This window comes from Elaeis guineensis, chromosome 1 (assembly GCF_000442705.2).
Source record: "Elaeis guineensis isolate ETL-2024a chromosome 1, EG11, whole genome shotgun sequence".
In the NCBI taxonomy this organism is placed as follows: domain Eukaryota; kingdom Viridiplantae; phylum Streptophyta; class Magnoliopsida; order Arecales; family Arecaceae; genus Elaeis; species Elaeis guineensis.
In genome coordinates, this window is record NC_025993.2 from 97503223 (window position 1) to 97522756 (window position 19534).

Sequence of the window (19534 nt, forward strand, 5' to 3'; positions counted from 1 at the left end):
TAAACTTCATGTGAAACACACGTCTGACTAAAATTACACCTATATTACCACCATAAATCATGAGATCCATTTCTAGATTAGCTAAATACTACTGCTGGAAAATTGGTATGCAGCAACGACCTATTATGCAAATCATGCCTCCTTTGTTCAAACTAATTTTGCATGATGCAGCAGGCTTTTCAGTTTAACCATCATACACTTTGATAAGACATGTAATGCCATCTTACATTTTGAGCAGCCTACTTTTGCGGTTTTTTGAGCAGCCTACTTTTGCGGTTTTGCCTACCTAAGCCAGAAGACGTCCAAGACTTCATGGTACACAAACAATCCTCTCTTAACCACTGATTCACTTTAATTACCTTATGTTTTGTGTATCTTCATCTTCAGATGCATAATCATGCAAATCAGAGACCAAAACACTTCATCATTTCAGTATATGAGCTACAAGCATACAAAAATGAATATGGAGGCTTGTACTCTGGAAAATTCCTGAAGTAAACAAAAATGCTGCTCAAACCTTCCCCTTCTTTTGGCAGTCTGATGGTGAGTCTCCAAGGAGTTCTGAACATCTTTCCACAATTCACAACCTGAGGGCCAGTGGGTCAGGTAGACCCAAGGTTTATTGTACTAGTACTCAGCATGGGACAGGTAGCTTACCATATGGTATGGGTAGGAACAGTACACCCCACTGTCAACATATGGCAAAACAATGGAGGTGAGGCAGGAACTGTACCATGTTTCTGTAGAGCTTGGTACCACAAACCATGTACCTAACTTAGAACAAATTGCTAGTGGATGATAAGAGCCATCTGCTAAGCACAGGTCCCAAATCAAAACTCAACCTCCACTGGACCAGCTTGCAACAAATCTGAGTCAAGACCTGAAGACATCCAGATCTCACCCAGCTCACTTGTAGCCCTTTCACACTGCATTTTTTCAATCCATGTTGGATGCGTATGGAAACTATGCATATGATTTACTTTCTTCACATTGAGCTGTCAAGCACAATCGTCCATCATTCCCAATTTCATACATCATGAAGCACACATACTTGTTTCAACATCACTTAACTATGAAAGCCACAATGACAAACAACCTCATCACATATTTGTTTAGATGCCATGTAACAATTCCCATACCACTTAATCCTGGTCATCGATTCCCCAAAACCAAACCTAGAAAAAAAATGAAACATAACAATAAATAACCCCATAAAAACTACATAATGAATGTAACTATAACCAACAAGCACTAAGCTAGTAGTTTAGGGTTAGCTATTTAGTCCTACTTCACCATCCATTCTAGTTATATCCTTTGGTCAATGTCAACATTTCCAACTACTTTCCACTCATCTTACACTAGGTCTTTCCCTCTTCTTTCTAGACCTTTGGACACACAAGCAAGTTGCTGCCTTTATCTATGGCTTGTTAAGGATTGTTGTCTATGCATGTAAAAGTTAGTTCTCCACCACCCTTCAGGATCAACTCAAAATGCTTTTATAACAGTCATTTTGATTCTAACCTGATTTAACCACATAACAATTGGGCTGGAATTGGGCTGGGCCGAGTTGGATTTCTATGCAAGCCAAGCACAGCCTAGGAAAAAAAGCTTCAAGCTTCGGGCCAGGCCAAAGCCCAAAATTTTTTCCAAACTCCAGCCCAAGCCTGGCAAAGAGCCCAGTTAGACAGGCCCATATCCAGTCTCGAGCTTCTCAGGTGCAAAATGTGAGAGAGAGGGAGGGAGGGAGAGAGGAGAGAGGAAACTAAGAGAGAGATCAGGAGGAAGAGTGGAGATCGAGAAGAGAGAGAGAGAGAGAGGGGGGGGAGAGAGGGATAGAGGATGAGAGATCAGGTGGGAGAGAGACAAGCGAGGGGGGTTAGAGACAGAGAGAAGAAGAAGGTGGGGCAGGTCTAATTTTGGGCTTGGAATAAGCCTGCTATCAGGCTCGAGCTTTGGGCCAAGGCTAGACCCAAGCCAATCCTGAAATTCTAGCCCTACATATCAACCTAGATACTTCACCTATCAAGCTTATTTTATGTGTCTAGATTAGATAACATATTGATCCGCAGAATATTATGGTGATCATGTTAATAGCTCCAAAGAATCATGCTACTACAAATAATCTCTCTAATTCTCTTGGTGCATTTTCCTATTTCTATCCCTACTCCCTATAGTATTAAATGAGAATATCAGTACATTGTTTTAATCATATAGGAATTCTATGATGAGTGCAGTGGTTTGGAAAGGAATTCCCAAAATCAACCTTCTCCTTCCCCTACCACCCCCCACCCTCCTCCTTCCTCCTAAGAGATAAAAAAAGAACTCAAGGTATATACTGAATTTGGCTTGTATCAAGTACCATGTGGTCTCTACTTGTAAGTCCAAATGATTATGTCACTCTATTCTAATTGGCTACAATTTTAATAAGATAATAGAGCTCCTGCATAATTCCAATGTGATGTTATGCAATAGTAAACCCACAGAATTCCTATCTTTATCCTCTAAATGAGCCATATGTGAAGATCTGTGATGGTAAATCCACTGAGGCCATAGAAATGAGATAGAATAAAGCCCCTATCAGGCAGTCCTATCCATGCAGAGGCAGAAGGTCCAACAGCACATCACCTAGGCAAAGGTAAGACCGTTCATGGACCACAAACATTCACAAAGATACCGAAGCCAAGTGCATTACAAATTCGCAATATCATGGCAACAGTTGCCCTACTGCTGTTAAGCCAGCCGAATATGGACACCCCTTACATCCCAACTTATCAGGCAGGAGTTTCAACAGGATATATGCTGTGGAATCTTCTCTTGCAAAACTTAGCTTTTGCAGCAAGCAATGACAAAATTTCAGTTGATTCTCAAATATAGATGATTCTACCAGAGAGCATATGATGCCAAATATTAGCAATCAAACTTGTCATACAGTTACCCATTCAATTCTCATAATTATGCTGGAGTAAATAGAAAAACAAGCCATATATTTCAAATTCTTGTCCAAGTAATGAGTGATAACAACAAGAAATCATTCCAATTATAAGTTATGCACAAACAGAGGCCCAGACAAAGAAAGTACATCAGTACTGAAAAAAGATAATGTCATTACTGATGACTTACTTGCATTTGGGATGTTGATCACAACCAATAAAATAGCCAGCACCGAACCTACTAACTTTAAATGTCAAGGTGCCATCTGAACAACTGCAGAGTGGACAATAAAGTCAATCATAAACAGTCAAAATTGAAGAAGCAGATAGCAATAAATTAGTTGAATTTTCATAGATACATTATTCCAATGAGTTACAATTCCAAGGAACATGGATGGGAGATTTCATCATTAGTTCTGCCAAGTCAAAAAAGTCAATTCCGCAAGCTACCGATATCATGGCAGCCAGGTGTATGTTGGAAGAACTAACACAACTTGGGCCTGAACATGCATTGTATACATGCAAACAGCAGCATTAAATCCTCTTACAAAACAATAGGAAAATCTGATGTTATATCATAAGAAGAGAGAGTAGTGCATCCCAAAGGCCTGAACAGAACCTGCCAGATGCCTCCCTCTTCTCAGTCATGTAATGACACAATTAATAGAAAAGTGAACTGAATCCAACAACCATTGGAAATTTGGAATACTCTCACTCATAAATTGGAAATTTCAGCTGAAATATAGCAAGCATTTATCTGCTTTTTAACTGAAACCTAGGAGGTTAGGCTAAAAGCTCTTCCACTTTTACCAGCTCTAAACAGTAAAGAATGTTACATTTGATGCAAAGCCTACTGATTGCTTATTTACATTCAAGAAACAACTAATAAGCAAATAACTGTATCCAGGCCAAGATGGCGGCAACAAAAAGTTGTCTGACGGCAAAAAAGAAAAATATGAATAACGAGACTTTACTCTTTTATGATCACTCTCTGGTACTAGAGAATCCAACAATCATGCCATTGTTATTTTCTATTAATTTCATGTTGACAATAGATCAACAGAAAAAAAAAATGCAAGTGACAACGCTTGGATAAACTATTCTGAAGACAAGTTATGAATCATATGTTTTGGTTTCCTTTATTTTGTTGCATCCATTTATTTTTTAAAAAAAGAAACAGGGAGGTTGTTCAACTTTTCTGCTTGAAAACAAGTTTTATTTTTTTCCAAAGAAAGGGAGCAGACAGATTTGCAGATCTAAATAAATAGTTTTCTTCAATCAAGTAGTCATCTACTTATCATAATCTCAGAAATGGCCAGAGTTAAAGACACTTATATGGTCATCCAGTGTCCAATAAGGACTTGGAAGCTGCTAAAATTATTATTACATGTTTGTGAGAAATATGACTCATTTCTCAGATGTGATATCACTAAGGATACTATTGGAGATCAACTGCTAAGGTGACAACCCAAGTAGCACATGCAGTCATAGTTCTAGGATCAACCATTTTTACCAATAACAAAACAACTACAATATAAAAAAAAAGTACCTTGGGCACACCCTACAATTGTTAGTAAGTGAAGCAAACAATATGTGACCAAAAGTTTCCTCCAACATTTTCTCAACCTGCAACACATATAGACCTTTTTCATAAAACTAATTAAAATAAAAAAAATAAAGAAATTTAATAGAATTATTATTGTAGAACTAAAATAAACATGCTGCCCACTAGTAAAATCATTACCTGTCGAGTACCAGTATTACTTGCAAGATCACAATACTTGCTAAATCGTGACCAATAATCTCTTAAAAGGCCCTTCCATTCCGTCAACCCAGCAGAAACATTATCAAGCTGATCAAACGGCAAGCAAGCACATGATGCCAAAGATCACAATAATTAATACAACACAAATAAGAACAACTATACTTACTGCAAACAGGCAAAAAAATTAGCTTTAATAAATAAATACTCATAAGACCACTTTCTACAGATTATACTATCATACCATAGAGTTCCATCCACATATAAGTAAAAATGCGGTTGGATGAAATATCTAGCAAGCAGTTGATAGCTCTCACCTACTATTTAAATGCTAATGAATTTTATGGCTGAACTGCAAATATGAAGTCATTTATAACTGGACTCACCTTTGTAGTCAGTGTTTATTTTAAAGAGGCATGGTCATGCTTTGTTAGTCCCAGTGATTGAAGCCAGGAGTGTTAAAACAAGAAGAACAATGGATCTAAAAATTTGTAAGCATATATTTGAGAATCCTCACACATTCTGTGTTGCTACTCCTCATGCACACCAAGGGATCCCAGCCATCCATCACATAATCCTATTTGAACAAGGAAAAGGATTAAGGCCAACATTCATTGGACCATGTGATGATCTAAAGCAGACCAGTTCTTGGATCTGCATTGAGATGCATGTCAAGTGCATCTTCTCAAAGCTTGCTCATACGAATCATGCATCATCTATACTTTACATATCTTGATGCCAACCCAGGGGCCTGCTACATCAGACCATCAAAGAGCCCACCCTACATCGAACTCAGCCCATTTCCTTTGAATAAGCTGCAAGTTTTACACATGCAAAAAAACTAGTATCACGTAACACTGTTGATTGAGATCCATAGCAATATTCAACAAATCCAAGGGCCTGCTTTTTTGTTTCTCCCTTTTTCTGTCATAAGAAAAACCAAGGTTTTAAATCCTGTGGGACGGAAGTGTCCCGGATTCTCTATGGTACGGGACACCTCGCTGTCCCGCCTCATCCCAGTGGCGGTTCCGCTCAAGAGTCCCGTAGGTACCCTCCATCTCCCTCCCCTTCTTTTTTCCTTTCTTTTTTTCCTTTCGTTCTTTCTTTTTCTTCTTTCTTTCCTTTCTTCCTTCTTTTCTTCCTTTCTTTCCTTTTTCTTCTTCTTTTTCTCATCCCTTTTATTCTTTCTTTCTTTCCCTTTTATTCTTCTTTCTCTTTCATTTCTTCTGCGTTTCCTTCCATTCATTCTTTTTCTTCTCCCTTCCTTTCTTTGTTTCTTTTTTCTTCTTCTTTTCCCACATGGATGTGTTTGGATATCCCGACTCTCTCTCAACCCTGTTATTTCATAAAAATGGGACAAAACAGCCAGGACACCCCCCATCCCATTGGGACTTAAAACCTTGATAAAAACAAAACACAACAAGCCACATTAACTACAGAGGCCTAAATTGCATAAAGGAACTACATAGGGGTAATTAAGGAAATTTATGCTGAAGTTGTGAGCAGGAATCTGAAAAGACAAGAAATCACCAAAGTAGCTCATTATAGGAAGAAATACTAAGACAGAATTCATCAACATAGACATGAATAGATGGAACAGAGTTTCCCAATTGATCTTAAATCGTGATTTGAACTTATTTTGACAAACTACGAAACCAAAATCAAAAATCTTCATCTTCAGTTGGAACAAATTCACAATTAGGGACAACTATGGAATTTCAGCAGAAATTGACTTGTGAGGTAGATTTTATTGTATATATGAGCCCAAACTGACAAAAATTAGGTAAAAATCCCTTACATTGAACTGGTGCTTTGCAGAGATAAATTAAGCTGTAGGGAGCACTTTTCACAAGATTAAACCCAAACTTTGAGTGCAGGAGTGGAACAATGACTGGGTAGCAAGTGGAGAACTTAGGGCCTTTTTCCTTTCTCATGCAGAGGGGGAGGGGGAGGGGGAGGGGAAGGGGGAGGGAGGGTGTAACCAGCCTATAATAGATACTACTTTATTAAAAAGATACAGATTAACCCAAGCGTTTTGGGGTTCTAAACATATAATAAGGTGTTAAAAGAATGACTAGAGTATCTCCTAATAATAAATCAGTATTAAAATTAAAAAAATGAATTAGGCCATTTTTGTATGTCTTAAGCATGTAGATATTTTAAAAAAAAATGTACCAGTGCAATTTCTAATGAAATTACCAGTGTATTTATACCAATTAACTTTAGATTCCAACCAAACAGTGTAACCTACTTTAGCATAAAAGAGAAAAAAAAAAACCACTGAGTTCAGCAGCAGTTACCGTGGCAACAATGCCAATCATCTTCTCTCTTTTAATACATCTGAACTACAAATCATAGTTATGCTTTCATGTTTTTCCAGGACTCATGAGGGCAGTGGAAAAGCAAAAAAATCTTTTCAAGCTCTCTGTTTTTCTGGTAGGTAACCATCACCAAATATCTATAGCATAGCAGATAGTATTCGCTCCCGCCCCCCCAACCGCCCCACACCAAGAAAAAAAAAAAAAGAACGACTGAGAAGTTAATAACATCATCTAATCGAAGGATCAAAACTAGAAAATGAAGAGTAGTTTTTACATAAGTAGTCCCCATTACATGTTGCCTGAATAAACAGGAAGGACTGCCTATTGCATAGTATAATATTATAATTTATATAGGAAAAAGAAAAGGATCACCATATTTATTTCCTTTCCTTCAGTTTATGAGAAACCAAATAGACTGTTGAAATTGACTCTGCTGCCTTTTGGCAATCATTAATCAACAATGATTCAGGTGAACCACATAAAATATTATATTTTCGACTTAGGATACCCTGACTTGTATGTTTTAACGCCACATGTCATCACAAATTTACAATACACACAATGAAGTATGCAAATAAGTATCACCTAATAAATGTTCCAATTAGTCTAATTACAAACCACAGTCAATAGTTACTGAGCATTAAATAAACAATAAATCACATCAACAATCAAAGTTTGAAGCAGCACTAAAGAAAAAGAGTAAAGGAAATCTCTGACAAAATAATCACCTGAGGTTGATAATGAGAAAGCAAAAAAATTGTCTTCTACTGACTTAACCACCTGCTTGTTACAAGTATTTAAATTCTATAGATACACATGCACACAAATACAGCATCCACGTGCACATAAATGCACCTGCAAAGATACATACTGATGTATGTATTCTATAATGCACACATATAAAGTAGGCATCAGTTGTTAACATGTCAGCAAATTAAGGCTTGATCTCCAGTTTAACCAGACAAATGCCTCATCACGAGGACAAAACTTCATGAAAACATAATATTGAAACCATATGAAAGAATTAACAAATTACCTCATTTTCCATGTCTGCTGTGAAGCTATAATCAGCAACCTCTGAGAAATGATGGCAAAGAAATGCTGACACCTACAATTGTAGAAATTTAAAGGAAAAAAAAGGTCAAAGGAAAAACTAGAACACCAAACAAATCATAAGATATAGCTAGCAAATGCATGAAATTGCATGAAACTGCCTTGATGTCAAAATAACAATAGAAGTAAAAGAAATTATTACTAGAACTATATGAAGAACACTGTTTTACAGTCCAGTGCGTATGACCGCATGTAGGCCTAAATATGCTATGTGGTCCCTTCACCACACTGCATTGCCTATATGTAGTTATCATATGTGGTCATCCAGTAAATGAAGAGAACAGATAGCCCGCTTAGCCACATATGCAGCTGAATAGACAGCATGCTTACTGCATTACAGCTAACATAAGAGCCTGCTTAGCGTTCTAGAGCCACATAAACAACCCATTCTTATGTGGGTCTGAGCAAGGGAAGAAGGTTCAAGCTAATGGTTAGGCTTGATGTGGGTTTCAAGCAGGACTATCACAGGTATCGACAATGTTAAAATGTTTATTATCTAACAATTATTGTCATTAGGTATTAGTTACTAAACAATAAACATTAATTGTTAGTTATTATTGTTCCAAGCATTATTATTATCCATCCAAAAAATATTAGTAACATTATTGTTGTTACTATTGTGTTTAATATATTATGTTTATTTTTAAATAGCTAAAGAATAGTAACCACATGCACCTGCATATGCAGTCTGCCTGCTGCATATGCACCATATGGTCCCTTGACCACCTGCATATCACAGCCACCTTTTAAAACATTGACGTAGAAAAACAGCATACTTTTAAACTGGATATTAGAAGCTTTGCTAGGTCTGTAACAGAATAACATATGAACATGCGAAGGCATATTTTAAGAAAAAACCATGCCATCGAACGCAATTAACTATGACTGAGCATTTCATTAGTTCATCTTCATGTAAAAAAAAAAAAGGCTTCGACTGTTTGGTACATGGTTTTGAAAACCAGATCAAACCGCTTGGTTCAGGATGTACCGAGCCGGACCGGCATAGAACCGAGTCAGTTCGGCCATGGTTTTCGGCATCCAACAAGAAAAAAAAATACGAACCACCTGATTCGGCCCTGAACTGGACTGTTTCGTGTTGAACCGGGCGGTACGCCACTCTATCGAGCCAAACCGCCCAATTCGGCGGTGTTTTTATGCCCCTGAGACATAGAAGAAGTCTTTCAACTTCTTCTCTGTTTCTCAATATCTCTCTCTTTCTCACTCTCTAACACTGAGAGCGGCAAAAGACTCCAAGAATACGTGGATTGAAAACTTAAAGGTATGTTTCTCCTTCCTATCTCTTTTTCCTCTCTTTTTTCTTTGAAAAAATCATGAAAAATGAAAAAATAAGTGGAAACCATATCAAAATTTCTTTTTTTTTGACATGATTTAATATATGTTATAGATCTATGGATGATCTACATAATGACATTAAAATCATTAATTTTCATTAAGTATATAATTTTTTAAATTAAATATATATCTTTAAAATAAAAAATTATTAAAAAAATAAATTTTAAAAAAATTGTTAAAACAGAATATTGTTTAGAAACTTGCAAGCTATCTTTGACATAAATTTGGCACCCATTTATCAACATTTTAATGCATCTTGCACATAGTGGCCTAGACCTAAATTTGAAAAAAAGCAGCATTTCATGCATGTCCACTGTCGAAGAAAATTAAATGTACTATCCATGGTAAGATTCTACATGGATTTAAGATCAAATTATTTTTTTATAATTTTTTAATATATTTTATTTAAAAAATAATAAATAAATAATTTAAAAAAAATATAAAAAAATTAGGTAAATAAAATATATCATTTTTACGTAATTATTGAAGTGATGTGCTTATCAATTTTTAAGAATGGATCCATCGACGAAGAAGAAGGGTCCAAAGCATGACATTGGTTACAAGTATGGGGAGATGCCCTCAAGTCGGCATCATTGAAAATGTAAATGATGTAGCATAGAATTCAAATAAGGAGTTATAATAAAAAAATACTTTGCTGATTTTAAAATAGCGAAGAAAATAAATTTAATACAGAAGACAGAGGTGGATCGTCGAACAGCAGAACCACTTTCTTCTCACTCTAAGGAGTCAGAGGAAAGATCTGTTCCAGATGATGAGCAGGCACAGATCGAGATTGCCATTCAGACGAATTTGGATGATCAGTGGCAGCTCGAAGAGGTAGTCAAGTATAGAACTCGATTTGGGCTATCAATTTATGAGGGCAGGTCAGGCTCAGAAAGCACTGTAGCAAAGTCTGAGTCAGTTTAGAAGGATATCCTCAGGTTAGAGAGCCCACCAATAGAGGCACCAGCCGTCTTATATCCATGCTGGAAGCATTTAGCATTAAAAAGAAGTCCTCTAGAGAGATTTCAATAGAAGCCACTATCCACGACTTGGATCCACACGTATTTTTTAGCAAAGATTCCAAGCAACAGAGGATTGATACTATATTGAGAAAAGATAAGAAGAAGGATATGTAACGAGTTATTGGATTTTGGTTTCACTTCAGTCATATCCCAGCAAATGCAGCAGCCAACCCATATTATCGCTCTGTCATTTCATCTATACAGATTGCTGGTTCAGATGTAGATCCTCCAGAACCAAGAGATATCCATGATGAGCTTCTTAACCAGAATAAGAAGAATCTAAAAAAATGGATTACCTCGTATCAGAGCAAGTGGCCTATGTATGGGTTGATTATGATGCGTAATGGTTGGACTAGTTCTACTAGACCAAGCGTCATCAACTTCTTGACATATTATGCTGGAAGAACATTTTTCCACAAGTCTATTGATGCTTCAGCTGAAGTGCACGATGCCAGCTATATCCTCATATTAATGGAGGAAGTGATTGATCAGGTAGGAGAGCAAAATGTCATACAAGTTATCACAAATAATGGACCACAATATAGGGCTGTAGGGGAGATATTGATGAGGTTCAAATACATTGAGGAGAAAATTCAGTTGAAGTACTCGGATCCGACTACGAGTGATTTTATTGATGAAGATGAAAATCCGACGATCGGATGAGTTATAAGTCAGCAGCAGGAGCCAGAGCTTGATGAGCCAGGATCGCCTCCACGACCTGCTAGTTTTGTTGCTAGCGAGGCTGGGGTGGACGCCTCTCAATGGGCAAGTAGCAACATTCCATATAAGCCTCCGATTAATATGCCATGGCATCCACCCTCACAGCCTAGATAACCAGAGCAAGGCATGACGAGAGGGCAGGCAGCTGCTATGCACAGCGACAAAAGAAAAAAAGACAGTTATAGCCCCAATAGAGAGAGAGCATTCGATTCACTCAGATTCAGATACCAGACAGAGCAGTGACGATAATTCTTCAGCTACTCATGGATCTGATGATCATAGAGAGATCGGAGGATAGGAGACGTAGCCAGTTGGTGATCTTCAATTCACTGGTGAGTCTCAATTTACTCACACCACATAAAATAGGAACCATGGTGCACGAGCTGATAGAGCCCGTGATGATATGATTTCATACAGACGATGAACTCCACGAGATCGTTCAAAATATGATGCAACTACAGATGACCTCGCACATGGTGTAGAATCCATATATGTATCAAATTTGTCCTCGTATTCTGGATCCTCTTACCTACAGCCATAGATAGCCTATAATCCTTATGGATATGGATATAGATATGGTACATCGAAGACATCGTCTCTAGTGGCTACTATCCTATGCAATCCAGAGCATCTTATGATTGAAATTTGATCCCGATATATTTGGATGGACCCCTTCATAACCAGGCTATTAGTCCGACGATTCCTCTCAGAGCCAGGACTTCAGTGAGAGATCAAGGATGAGTTATAATCCAATGCGTCTACCTTATGGAATGAGCACAGGATTATGACGCTGTGGCTAGAGGGGTGGATTGATATTCCTCCTGATTATGTAAATAATCCTACTATTTATGGATATTGACGGTCGACCAGATTTTGATGATCGACACATATTGAATATTTTTAGATTTTTTAATTGATTTAAGCATTTTAAGATCCAATGATATCTAATCCATGTATTAATTATTTAGGATGTTAAATAACATAATGTCATACTTAAATTCGTGTCACACGCGATTAAAAATATATCGGAGTGATATGAACATTAATGAATACCACCAAATATCAATTTGGGTTTTAAAACTAGGGATGGCAAAATATGATCCGACCCACCAACCCGATCCGTATTCGATCCACCATAAATATGTTTGGATTTGGGCTAAATAGGTTCGGATCGTAACTAGGTTGACCCGTTTGATCTGTTTAATAAGCGGATCGAGTTCAGGTTTCAGATAGCTGACCTGTTTAACCCGTTTAATAAATGGGTCGAAACAGGTCAGGTCGGGTTGGGTTATAACCCGTAAACCCATATAGCTTAAATCCTTTAAGCTCCCGTATATATTTGATATTCCTCTCTTTCGATTTCGATCTCTCAGTCTCTCCAGCGATTTTTTTCGGCCTTTCGACTCTTTCAATCTTTCCTCCTGTCCTCTGATCCATCTTTTAGGATTTGGTTTCTTGATTTCTTTCTTCACTCCTCCATAGCTCCACTCCTTTGGTGCTTCCAGCTTCCTCTCAACGACGATCAAGGCTCCTCTACTCCTCCTTGGCTCCTTCGGTAGCCGCCTAATCGATGCTCTTGGCTTCCTCCCAACAATGGCCGATTTCCTCCTTCGGTCCTCTTCGTCGCCCATCCTTAAGAGAAGGGCTTGTCGGCACTTGGCCGTCGCCGGTCCTCCATCGTCAGTCCTCGAGACCTAGGGTTTTTTCCCTTTTCCCCTTTTTCTCTTTCAATAGCCGACGCTTTCTTCCCCAACCAGAAACTGTGAGCATCTTTTCAAATAAGAATCTTACATGTTGATCTTTTTTTTTTGGATTTTTTTATCATCTTATGTCTCTTTATTTTTTTCGATCGTTGCTTTGTGTAGTTTAATGGTTTGCTTTAAGATTTGTATATGGAGGCTATGATGATTTTGGGATATCTTTTTGCTGATTCAACTATTTCTAACAGCAATAATTTTGGATGGCCTTCTTCTATAGGCAACCGATTATTGTTGTTTTGATTTAGTTCCAGATTAAATACTAAATCTGACTATCTGAGCCTCTTCTTCCTCTTCCCTTCTTTGATGTTCAACTGTCACAGCTTGTTTGGCTCAATTATGCTACGGAACATTTTGCAACACTCATAGAACTCCTTCATTTTTTGCCACTATATAGAACATTGTATTTTCTTACAATTTTGGTCCTTGTATTTCCTAATTGAGCTACTGTGTATATTTTGGTTTACTTTTTGTATAATTTGTACTTGGTTCAGTGAATGAAATTATAGCTTCCTAACAAAACAAAATTATTTATTTTTTATGTCTGATTTTGATGTTTATATTTAAGATTGTTGTTAAGGTTAAACCAAATAGATCAAAATTTAAATAGTATTGGGTCAAAAACAACCAATTTTCTTCAACAATCAGGTTAAACAGGTCGGATCAGGTTGGATTTAGTAAACAGATTATTTATTTAGTAAACAAGTTAAATGGGTTGGGTCAGGTCAAGTCGGTTAAACAGGTTACCTGTTTAATAAACGGGTTAAACGGGTCAGGTTGGGTGATCTGTTTATTAAACAGGTTGGATTCATATTTGAACGAGTCTGGTTTGCAGGTTACACATATCGTGGCCTTAAGCAGTCTCCTTGAACATAAGTTGGAAGATTTAGTAAAGTCATACAAGCAATTCTGATTATCAATGGTCTTAAGTTGGTATCAGAGCCTTTGTCAAAATCCGATGGACCCACTGTCCTCTGTTGAAAAGCTTCTAGTCAGCCGAATCTCCTTGTCGTGCATCTTTCCGTAAGCCCCGATAACACTATCTCTGTCCCCTCCTTATGTTCCTGCCCCTGTTTGTTATCATCATCTCGTCGTCAGATCTGTTCAGTAAAATCACTCTCATGACTTCTGCATCAGATTTAAAGAAGGGCCTTGTTTCCTTTGCTTTCTTTTCAGCCTTTGTTTCTAACACGGCTGACCGTGGAGGCCGAGGCCGTGGCCGTGGTGGTGGTAGAAGGGGCCGTAGATCTGGTAATCGCCCTCAATGTTCTTTTTATAATCGCCTGGGCTATACTCAAGACCAGTGCTATTCTTTGCATGATTTTCTAGAGAAATCAGCTAATGTGATACAATCTTAGGCACCAGATATTGAGAGTGACAATCAGAATGTTTTATCAAACAGTGTATACAAGGAGTATCTTCAGTTTAAAGCAGCCCAACAAGCTTCATCTTCAGCTACTGTTGCCCATACTGATAATTCTACGATTTGCCTCTCTCATCTGATGGATCCCGAATTTTGGATTCTGGTGCTTCTGATCATATAGCTGGTAATCCTTTCCTTTTCTCAAAATTATCATCTCCCAAGACACCACATTACATCACTCTCGCCAATGTCTCTAAAGCTTAAGCCACTGGCATTGGTCAAAATACACCTCTCCTTTTTTTATCCTTAAATTATATTCTTTTTATACCAAGTTGCCCCTTTAATTTAATTTCTATTAATCAACTTACTCGCACTCTTGACTGCTTTATAACCTTTAATGCTAATTCTTTTCTTATACAGGACCGGAGTACGGGACAGACGATTGGCGTAGGATCTAAATCACAAGGACTTTATTATCTCCAGCCTCCATCCTCTACCATATGTGCTGTCACAGAGTCTCCTAGTCTCCTTCACCGTCGTCTGGATCATTCGAGTCTAACTAAACTAAGAAAGATGATCCCTTATCTCTCTTATTTATAGTCTTTAAAGTGTGAGTTGTGTAAGCTTGAAAAATATATTCTGGCATCCTTTCCAAGCAAGGTAAATAATCGAGCAGGGTCTCCTTTTGACATCATTCATTCTGATGTTTCGGATCCTAGTCGTGTCAGTTCTATCTTAGGATATAGGTACTTTGTTACTTTCATGGATGATTTTTCAAATGTACTTGGATATTCTTAATGAAAAATCGTTCAAAGTTGTTTACTATTTTTCAAAACTTTTGCAATGAAATTCAAACTCAGTTTGAACATCCTATTCACATTTTGCATAGTGATAATGCAAAAGAGTATTTTTCTGCTCTCTTCAATTCTTTTATGGCATCTCATGGCATGATTCATCAATCCACCTGTCCACATACTCCACAACAAAATGACATAGTAGAAAGAAAATATCGTCATATTATTGAGACAGCTCATACTCTTTTGTTACATGCTAATGCACCCTTAAAGTTTTGGGGTGATGCTATCCTCACCGCTGGTTACTTGATAAATCGGATGCCATCATCTGTTTTAAATAGCCAAGTACCTCATTCTCTTATGTTTCCTAAAAACCCTCTTATTTTTGTTCCCCCTCGTGTTTTTGGTTCTACCTGTTTTGTGTATGATCTTTCTCTAGGTCTTGATAAACTGTCTGCCTATGCTATTAAATACATTTTCTTTGGTTATTCTCGGGTTCAGAAGAGATATCGGTGTTATTCTCCTTCCACACATCGATTTTACATGTCTGCAGATGTCACCTTCTTTGAGGACACACCTTATTTCAGCTCACCGATGGAGCCTGAATTCATCTCTCAGCTCTTACCGATTTTCTATCTTGGTCTGTCGGTCTCTGTTTCTCCCAAACCTCCTGCTCCGCCTACTCAGCCGATACATTCCTCAATATGCCCACTTATCAGCGTCAACCACAACCTGAGATTTCAGAGACTGTTCCCACTCAAGATTCAGGTGATTCATTTCCTACTCCAGCATCTCCACCTGCCCCGGGCCTACCTGAGCATTCCACTGACTGGTCTGTAGCTCTCCATAAAGGTATATGCTCTACTCGTAATCCTCATCGTATTTATAATTTTTTGAGCTATCATTGTTGATCGTCATCCCATTATGCCTTTGTTTCTGCCTTGTCTTCTGTTTCTATTCCTAAAACTGTCCAGAAAGCACTTTCCCATCCAGAATGGCATTAGACGATGATTGATGAGATGGCAGCCTTGGAATTCAATAACACATGAACTCTTGTTCCTTCTCCTCCTGAAAAATCTACAGTTGGTTGTCAATAGGTTTTTACTATTAAAGTGGGCCCTGATGGATAGGTGGATCATTTGAAAGCACGTCTTGTGGCTAAGGGCTATACTCAGATCTTTGATCTTGATTATGGAGACACAATCTCCCTTGTTACTAAGATGGCGTCTGTCCGGCTCTTCTTATCAATGGCTGCCATGAACCATTGGCCTCTGTATCAGCTGGACATCAAAAATGCCTTTCTACATGGTGCCTTGGAGGAAGAAGTTTATATGGAGCAACCACCTGGATTTGTTGCTTAGGGGGAGAAGAGTCTGGTTTGCAGGTTACATAAATCGCTATATGGCCTTAAGTAGTCTCCCCAGACATGGTTTGAAAGATTTAGTAAAGTCATACAAGCAATTCTGATTACCAACAGTCTTAAGTGAAAAAAAAAATTTGACCTGTTTAATAAACAGATCGGGTTCAGGTTTAATATTTTCTGATCCGATCCGCATCTGACCCGATCCGTTTATGATCCGATCCGATCCGATTGCCACCCCTATTTAAAATACTCAATAATCCATAAAAATTTAATTAGACACCTAAAAAAAAAAATAAAAAAAAAAATTGACGTGCCGGTCTGCCCCCTTGATTTGGCATGCTTAATGTAAGACAAGAAAGAATCAACTACATATGATAATAGCATGCGGCTAAGACTAGAATATCTATGTAACATATCCCAAATCAAATAGCAAGCCAAATAGACTTTCCTGAAAATTTTTTTGAACCTTCCATAAAGTAAATCACATGCCAAGGTTGCAGCAAATAATGGCATACCATGCGACCACGAAATTCAGGATGCAGCACTCGATTTTTCATCGTTACATAGTTTCTATCCTGCATGCACAATCAATTCAGGTAATCAAGCATTGAACATAACAAATAATCAATTTAAAATTTTCAATAGCATTAGGAAGAAAAGGCATTTAATATTAAAATTATGAAATGAACTAGTAAAGTATAAACATAAGACACATTTATCTAATAATTGATCACCATTTCTAAAGAGAAAATGGAAATAACTAATAGCAAATAGATTGTACAATTTATATGTATATAACTCATAAAATTCAATAACTATCTTCAATCATATATATGGCAACTTATAGTAAATTACATTGTCTATAAAACAAAGTTTTAATTTTAGTATGCATTTCTCAATCTGTATTTACAGCCGCAGTTAAATATAGCAAAACATCATCTAGGTCCATATGTCAAACAGATTATAAGTACTCGGAAAACATTATAAAGAACTTTAGTTAAGGAAATCTCATCATTGATTTTTACAAGAATACAAGGTTAGGTAATGATGCCATGTTCGTGCAAATACCAATTTCATAACTTTAAAATATTAATGACTAGATCTTATAAGACCATTGATTCTAGATAAATGTATTTTTCTATTTTTGGAACATGTAAAAGGATCTTAGTTACTTGCTTTTTCCACATTCTTTCTGAAGGAGAAAATCTAGAGATGTCAGACATAATTAAGGAGATCTAAACGACAGAAACAAGAAAATCAGTTCGATGATGCAAAAAAGGAAAAAAAAGTCCTTTTTCTTTCTTTTCCTATCTTTTCGTCATCCTTCTTTGCGTTTGAGGACTAGCAACCGATCAAGGAAGCAATCAACTACATGAGCTCAGATATGTTCCTATGCATTTTTGCTGCATAGTTATCAGCAACATTTTCAGAGTTTATACTTGTTTTTCACAACAGAGTTTTATTTCAGGTACATGCCTACTATGGTTTCAATGTTCTGGATAGGAACTACACCAATAATCCATAGCTTTTGACATTTCAAGGGCAAAAAAAAGAACTTTTAGCTCAAGAGAAATAGGTAATAGAGAGTCTCTAGTTATAAAGTCCACATCAAACTAGGTCTAAGCTATACTTCAATGAACTGAGCCACCAGAGTCCTGAAATCTTCTACCTATAATTACACATCCAAAAACAAAGTCTTGGAAAATAAGACACTAGGTTTTCTTAATACACATAAAAAAAGATGCATATCTTTCCTTTTAATCACATGTATACAACTACAACTCCTATTTTGACAAGATCAAGAAGGATCAGTGTTGTTAAAGGCCCCAGGCACACCTAGGCACTCGGGGTCCTTGGAGCCTAGGGGCAAGGTGCAAAGCGCAGGCGCACACTTGAGAGAAGTCAGGCGTCAAAAACTGAAATACAGAAAACTAGCTATAGATAAGAATTCCAGCAAGTAAAAACTAACACTCTATTTACTATAATTGACCTTTTCGATTCCTATTTACTATAATTGATCTCTCCTATTTCTTAGAAACTAAAAAAAATTAATACTCGCTGGAATCATATGTACTATAATTGACCTTTCCTATGTACTATAACTGACATTTCCTATTTCTTAGAAACTAAAAATTAATACTATAACTGACCTTATTGCGCCTCTGAACAATACTGAGACATGTGCATGAGGCGCCTAGGCTGCGCCTGAGGACTGTCGCCTCACCTAGGGGTTACAAAGGCGATGGCCCTTGCATCTAGCACCTTTTGCGCCTGAGGCGCACCTTTAATAACACTGAGAAAGATTCTCCGATACTTAAGCAACCCATAAGTACAATATTTTTCTAACTTGACAAATTGCTAACACAGGTCGTCATCCCAGTGTTGCACTACTTTTATCATTTTCTACTTCAGTAGTAGGAGCTTGCAAGACACTAATTAATTGCAAAGTGCAATCTTGCAAGTTCTAGTAAAGAAGTGCTTACTAAATCAAAAACAAAAGTACCGCCAAACATGACCTAATTCTTGCCAACAAAATTATTAATTACTTTTTGCAAAGAGAGCTGCTATATGAGCATGTCTTTTGATAAATTTGTGGTTTCCGATAGTAATTCGAAACAAAGAGAATGACTAACATATATATCTAGGATAAAAGATAAGGATGCTAAGATAGCAAGCTAGTAATGACAACCATCCAAATACACTTCCGTAGAAGAAGATAAATATGCAAATCATAAAAATACCTGTAACACTTTCATTATAGATGCATAAGTTGACGGTCTTCCAATTCCAAGTTCCTCTAGCTTCTTAACCTTGAAATGTAAAGAGTATATGTATTATTAAAGAATGTAATGAAAAAAAAGATACCAACTAATTGGAGTCCATTAATGATGCAACCAAAATCACAATCATAGACCAATAAAAGATGCAACATGAGTCACAATCAAGGAACACCAAAATGACACAAATCGGGTGATTCGGCCTATATGGAACCGAACCAATGTCAAACCAGAACGGTTCGGCCGTGTAGGTCAC

At 37.3% G+C, this 19534-nt stretch overlaps 1 protein-coding gene across 2 annotated transcripts in view; it reads right to left on the reverse strand.

Moving 5' to 3' along the window:
* Positions 1–19534, reverse strand: part of LOC105061088 (uncharacterized) — a 62344-nt gene that overhangs the window by 12339 nt on the left and 30471 nt on the right. For both annotated transcript variants that reach the window (XM_010945042.4, XM_073257047.1), the window contains 6 exons: positions 19243–19311; positions 17017–17076; positions 8050–8121; positions 4675–4782; positions 4480–4556; positions 3121–3204 (listed from right to left, as the gene is read on the reverse strand). In XM_010945042.4, coding sequence (XP_010943344.1) covers positions 3121–3204; positions 4480–4556; positions 4675–4782; positions 8050–8121; positions 17017–17076; positions 19243–19311 — 470 coding nt within the window. The remainder of the gene's footprint in view (positions 1–3120; positions 3205–4479; positions 4557–4674; positions 4783–8049; positions 8122–17016; positions 17077–19242; positions 19312–19534) is intronic.